At 33.3% G+C, this 7,168-nt stretch overlaps 1 protein-coding gene across 1 annotated transcript; it reads left to right on the forward strand.

Annotated features, from left to right (window-relative positions):
• Window positions 1–1,363: 1,363 nt before the first annotated feature.
• Window positions 1,364–1,777, forward strand: LOC145661168 (ADP-ribose glycohydrolase MACROD1-like). Its single transcript, XM_081726617.1, has one exon. The coding sequence runs from the start codon at window positions 1,364–1,366 to the stop codon at window positions 1,775–1,777; it is 414 nt and encodes a 137-aa protein (XP_081582743.1).
• The last annotated feature ends 5,391 nt before the right edge of the window (window positions 1,778–7,168 follow it).

Consider the following 7,168-nt stretch of genomic DNA (forward strand, 5'->3'; position numbering starts at 1 on the left):
TTTTCCAGTTTTCAAAATCGAAAATTGCTTTTCCATGTTTTTCATTACTTACTTATTCCTCTTCTATCTATACATATTGATGTTGATGGAACCTATTCCCCCAATAATATGTTGAATCACAAATATATATAGTAGTTGTTGTAGACAATTGTACACTATATATAAGTGCAAATTCTCCTCCCGATGTTACAGCAAGAACTTTGGCTTGATTTTCTATCGTAAAGTCATTTTAAAGTATGGAAGTTATTTATGAAATTGTTTCAGATAAAGATAGTTTATTCACTAGCGGATTATTCAAAGAATTATGCTGCTATGATTGTTGCTAACATGCATTTTGTAAATGCACATGGGCATTACAATAATCGTGTAAGTGGAATCTGTAATCTAAATATGCAACAACGATTGTAATCGGCATTATGTGACAAAAATTTAGGAAAGTGGATTAATTTGATACAACCCATAGTTTCTCACTTAACGTTTAATGTTACTAAGAATTTATCTTCTCAAATTTCTCCTTTTGAGTGCCTTTTTGGTTTTAAACTTAGGCCACTTCATCAAGCAACTATAAATACCCCATGTTAATATGAAGACAATGCTATCCGTTTTCAGCAGTTACAAGAGATCAAAGATAGAGCACAAGAAAATCTTTATAAGCAACATAAAACGACAACAAAATTTTTCTGACAAAAGACACACAAAACGTGCTTTTACAGAGGGAGAAAAAGTTTGGATATTCGATAGTACAAGGAAGAAAGGACACGCAAAAGCATTTAGTGGTAAATTCATTGGTTCAGGTATTATTCAACGAATAGAAAATCCGACCTCGTATTATATTAAATACACGCCCGCCCGAGGATCCTACAAGGTAGATAGTACAACAGTTCAGAGATTGAAAAACCTTTACGAAAAGGATAACCCGGGAGAGGAAGACAACCTTGAAAATTCTGACGAAAAGATGCCTATCAACGTCTGCATTCAAGACATTACGATGAAAACGAAGAAGAGGATACACGAAGATCATCAAGGACCAAGAGCTGAGGAAATTTACAATGGGGCCAATGCATAGAAGAATAAACTTTCATCGCTTCTCTTCACATTAAGGATGTTGTAATTGTCGAATATTTACCAACATGGACTACAATAGGACAGAGATCCACAGCAAAATCCCAAAATTTGCGTGGAATATGGATATCAATCAGAAGGTTAGTGTTGATAAAGGAAACATAATGGATATAAAAGCAGATGCAACAGTTAATCCAACAAATAAAACTTTGATACCTTTAGGTTGAAGAGTCAAAGCAATTCAATACACTGCGGGATCCGAATTTTTAGAAGAGTATTTAAGCATAGCATCTTTAAAGCCATGGGATCGAAAATTGTCGATGGTCATCGTTTACCAGCTAGTTATGTAATTATGACATGTGCACTACGAAATTCGGATAAGAAGATTTTGCGTGAGACGTATAAGAATTGTTTCAAAGTTATGTTAGATAATGATCTTTCTACGATTGTATTTTCTACTATTTCTACTGGAGCGTTGAAACTTATTAAGTTAGATACTCCCAAAATTGCTTTGGGTACAATGAGATTATTTCTCGAAGAACCTTTTGATGATGCAGACCGTATCGTACTTTATATTTATGATAAGGAAAATTGGGACATCTATCAACAATTACTCCCAATATACTTTCCCATAGACGAAGAACCTGTTAGTCCGTACGTAACATCTGTGCGAATCACTTTCTTGAAGATAGAAGCAGATTGGAACATTTTATAGTTGGACGATGAACTTTCTTTAGTACTGGCTATGCTTAGAAAATAGTTTTTCGTGATTTTGAATTGTACATCCAAATCTGTTGGTGGCGAACTTCAAAAACTAGAAAACTTCGAAAAATCGCAAACTTCCAAAACTAGAGACTTCAGAAACTTGGATTTCCTTTCAAATTACAAGGTTATTTACAATCATCTAACCTTAGTTTATTTATATATTTCAAATATGTTGGTATCTTCAAGAATTCTAACATTCAATCTGTTTGGAAAACGTAGTATTTGGCTACAGAAGTTTCTTATATTTTTACTTCCGAAATCTGAGTAGGTGAAGAATGAAGAAAATTATCTATGAATTGATAATTACATAGATACATCAAGAAGATGCAAGAAGATAAATTCCAACATTTTGCAAGAACGCTTTTCCATCCATTTTGTAGTCTATTGTTCGATGCTTTGATCGATGTCCAGGATTCGATGCCCGAGGATAACAAGATTCAAGAGAGAAGAAAGAGGATAAAGAGATTTTGTATATTAGTTAGGGTATTAGGCTATATGTGGTGAATAGTTCTATCGTACTGATTTACTATAGTTTGATTATATCCAGTGTATGGGGCTATAACCATACGTTGGAACTTTTTTCCAAATTCCAAGGTCGCTTTAAACTTAAATAACTTAAAGCTCATTTTCCTCAAACTGATATCAGTACCCTTATTGTGTCGTCTAATTTTACTATCTTTGGTTAGCTGTATAGTATTATAACATTTTTTTCTTTTCGCGTATTGGTCACATTCTATTTTGAAGTTATTATCTACATTAGAGGAATGTATATATATATAGGATTCCATTATACTTATGACCTATTTTATTCATTTAATTATCATTCTTTATTTTATTATAGTTTATAAATTAGCAATCAACTTTAATTATTTTATTTGCATGTTATTTACATCAATTTTGTCATCATTCCCACCTTTCCCTTTCTATTCTTAATGAACACTAATAACAGTCAACACTAACTCTTCAAACTACAAGTTACCCACAACGATATTATGCAAGTATTAATGTTTAATTTTCTGTTTGCTTTCCATCTTCGCAGAGGCGCTGTAAATACATGTATCGGCTTACAGTTAAGCCCCCGCTGATCTACAGTAAACTCTCCCTGAAATACGTATTCAGCATGTGATTGAAGTTACTTTCAAAACAAACAGCATATTTTATAATGCACTCTTTAGTCTCTACAAACATTTATTTTTTGAATCTCTTCGATTTATTTTTTTAATTAAAATTTTCGTATAATTTCGTCACGTGGGTGTTAAGTATCGCATAGTTGAGTGTACCTCTGTCTTAGTTTGTTAAATTCAATTTTCATTATTTAATCAGATTATTTTCTTCTACGACTGAATTTATCAGAATATTTGAAATCTTTAATGTTATCAATACAGAACGTTTACTTATGATGTATATTCTCGGACAATTTGAATAAGCATATAATTCATCATTACAATGATACCAATAAACGCAAGACTACTTTCCTTTTTTGTGCTGTGCATTACCCTCCTCATAGTCTTATGCTTCCTAGTCCATTGTTCGTCTAGGTCATGCCTTTTTATCGAACAAAACTATGAAGACCACGTATGCAAGGGGTATTCATCATGAAGATTTGAGGATGATCACAGCGAATGTAGAAGAGGCCTTTAGTTGGAGAAGTCTATCTCCATATTCAATTATATATCATTCTGAAGGTTCATTGCGGCAGAAACTCATCGCAGATTCATCGCATATTCATCATGGAAGAAGACTCAATGCCCATAGCAGCTTGACAGGATTAGATTCCAGTTGTCTACTAGTTCCAGTGTTACCAGTTTCCTCCAGAAAGAAGAAGTAAGAGAGATCCATTCATCATTCCAGATAACGAGAGCGACGCTAGTCAATCTGGAATTACTAAGGCTAGTGCTCTTCCTTTCATCTTATAAGTGAAATCTATCTCTCTTTACCTTTCCTTTCAACTGGTCACTTTTTTATTTAAAACTGAAACATTTGAATTTCATTAAATTCAAACATGACCTTTCACAGTAAAGTACCGTACCATACAGTACAGTAAAGTAAGTAGGGCATCAGTTTTCATCCCCATATGTTACATCCTTTTTGTAAGTATTTAGTAATTACTTTCTCTGCTTCTAACTGATTGTCGCACACACAGCACGTAAGTCAGGATCAAGAAACCTCGTAGATAGGGAGATTGAATTTAGGACAATAAAAAGACATTACGAGCCATTATGTATTGATTGAAGGGAGTTTTCCACCGACTTAAGGTACCAACCGTGGTCTGTGCCCATTCGAATAATTGCAAAACAATTAGTATTAAGGAACAATTAAAGACCTGTTCACTAAATTTTGCTATCCAGCTAAGGTTAGCCTCAACAAACATATATTCGGCTGGTCTGGAGCTATTTCCGATAAGTCCATTTAGCGCATAATGTCATCTTAGAAGTATGTGATGAAGTAACTATAGCTCGTTTCTTTGTATATGTAAGCATATATGTTACTACTTTTTTGATTGTTTAATTTTCATTAGTTATTTTTTTTAATTCTGTGAAAGTTAACAACATACATCATACTAAGAACCATGACTGTTTAATTTACTCATTTCGATATTTTGTTACAGCTTTATTCCTATAAAAGTAATCTGGATTACTACGGAGAGGAAAGTGAGGTATTAACACCGCTAGGCTTTTGCTATACATATAATATGTTAGCACCTGAAGATATGTTTACCCACAAGGCGTAAGTTTGTACTTGTAAGTTTCTTCTAATATAATTAATTACGAGGTTTGCACGAAACGTAATGTCACGTCAGTTTTTATCTGTATCCATTGTTTTGTTCTATACGTTTACTACCTCAAACTGTATGGATAACTGTTTCACTGACACAGTTTTGTTTATGAATCTAATTTCTATCCTTTTATCTAGCTTTATGTCAAACCAGAAATAAGGCATGTACGCTTGCACAGTACAATTCTGAACTGACATTTCCAAGCCAAACTTTAACGTCATAAGAGAGTCATCCTTGTCAAACTTGGTTTCACGAAGGAAGTTCTGAAAATTTTCAAGGGGATGCTTATACAATTACGGGACATCAGGAGTATAAACTAAACAACTGCAAACCAAGTTCCCCGTGATCTTAATTGTAATGTTCCAAGAGTTTAATGCCTTTGTTTTTATCTTCCAATGTGTCTAGATGTAAGGTTTCTTACCATGCATCTAGTACATCCTTTTCTAAATATCAACTGATTCAGTGGCACGAGACGCTTATTTATAAAATACCCAGGTGCAACAACATTTCATTCACAGTTACGCGCAGTAAAGAGTGTCTATGAAACAACTGACTATACTATTTATATTATGTTATTACGTGGAAAACTCAGAAAATAAGTAATTTTGTAAATATACCGAGATGAGTATTTTGAAACCATGATTACTTTTCGCTAAAACTTGCAGGTTATAACAATCTCAATTTATGTTAATTTCTTCAAAAGGCAAATAACTTACCAATGTTACATAACTATCGTGTCATAATTTTAGACGAACTTTTAAAACATATTATTAATTCCTTTTACTAAACCAATAACAACTGAAACATATATACATTTCAGGGATGAGCGTGGTCTTACCCTCAAAACTGCCTATATCTCGAGTTAACTCACGCTGTCATTTTTCAAAACGAGTTATCTAACGATAAAATCTACTAAAAGAAGCGCATTAAACCAATCTATCTGAAATAAGTGCACTCATCCACAAAAATGGTTAAAGCCGTAGATCTTCTTCCCACCTTAAGCACTATCGCTTTGAATGCAAAAGGAAAAGATAATAGAAAATGTCAACTTTCTCTAGAGCAGATTTTAAAAACTCGTTTTCACTTATGAGAGCTTATTTATATGTTGAATTCCATTTCCTTCACTTCAGAATATATGCGGTATCCTAGTCTAGGCAAAACATTAAAATACCCTTTGTCTCCCTCAGAATAATATTTTGAAAGACAATATTTCTTATTCATTGTACCAGTAGTAAAATCGAATTTATTTTTCACATTTTTAAATATATTAATACAATCTACATTTTAATATTTGCCTGTTACTTTCCTTCTTATTGCTTCGAATCCGTTGATACGAAAATGACAGTTTTAAGGGACTTAGGAAAATTTAGGCGCAAATTTATGTTTTGGAAATTGTACAGCTACATAGGAGATTAAAAGTTATTTAGTTAAAATGTAAGAGACCTAGTCGCATTTATGTGACATTGGGTGTGCAATTTTCGATAAGTTGACATTATTCTCAGGCGCCTGCTGTAATAGTTTTGTGTGCACTCACATGTCTCCTCTATTTGATTTGTGATGTTTGCTTAAGGATCCAAGGCATAAAAGATATTTGGTCAAATGATCAGAATATAGTCAATAAGACCACCATTTGGATTCAATATGGTGTCCCCATGAAGAGGTCAATTTAATACTTAGACAGCAATATCTTATTACAGAAGTAAGTTGGAAAGTTCTTTTCGTGAATTTTTAGTTAATTGGTATTTCCTTCTTATCTATTGTTGCCATATTAAAATATTTCTGTTATTGTTCTAAAAGAGTAAGTGCTAGTTTCTAAATGCTGTATCAATGCCTACTCTTTCTGCTGCAAAACACATTGAAAATCTAAATCAAAGAATAGTTTTCGTAACCTTTGATCAGCCAATTTGTCATAAAGCCTTTGGAATTCTGTCGTCGGCTGTTACTGAAAGCCCTTCGTCTGCAGTTGAAGTCAGTCTGGAAGGATTTCACTTCTTAATGTCTTTTCTGGGTTCAATCAGTACGATTATCGGAGGAACTGCTTAGAAAATCTTCGGAATACACTGTATGCAAGTAACAGTATAGTTCAAATGATGAGCTGTCGCCTTACGTCCTTAGAGCCTTACGTGCACATTTTCTCACACAGCAAAGCTTCACTGAACTAAATTTTGAACTATTAACTGAATAAGACCTTATCAAGCGTCAGTTGGAGTTTAAACATTTCATTATTATGAATGTATAATTGCTTTCAAGTTCTGTCAGTGAACACAAATATCCAGACAGCTCTTACTGTATTATATCAGAAAGTAGATCAACTGACAACTCACAGTCAAACTACAAAATTATGGATCCAATACTACCCACACAGCAAGGAATATTTCCTCAACCAAAAGAAAATATTTTCCTTGATTTGCAAAAGGTTTTCCTTCTCTGGAGATTTCCATTCTGGTTTCCCTAATGTATTCCGAATATTTCCCGAAAATATTTTCTCAAAAATGTTTGTAAAACATTTTAGAAATTACCGAGAGTACATTTTGAGAATGCTTGCCAGAAAGTAAATCCAGGAAA

The sequence above is a fragment of the Thermobia domestica genome, chromosome 9, assembly GCF_964235325.1.
Source record: "Thermobia domestica chromosome 9, izTheDome1.hap1.1, whole genome shotgun sequence".
In the NCBI taxonomy this organism is placed as follows: domain Eukaryota; kingdom Metazoa; phylum Arthropoda; class Insecta; order Zygentoma; family Lepismatidae; genus Thermobia; species Thermobia domestica.

Excerpts from the sequence above, each read along its gene's own strand:
- LOC145661168 (XM_081726617.1), top strand. The coding sequence starts at position 1,364 with ATGGGATCGAAAATTGTCGATGGTCATCGTTTACCAGCTAGTTATGTA.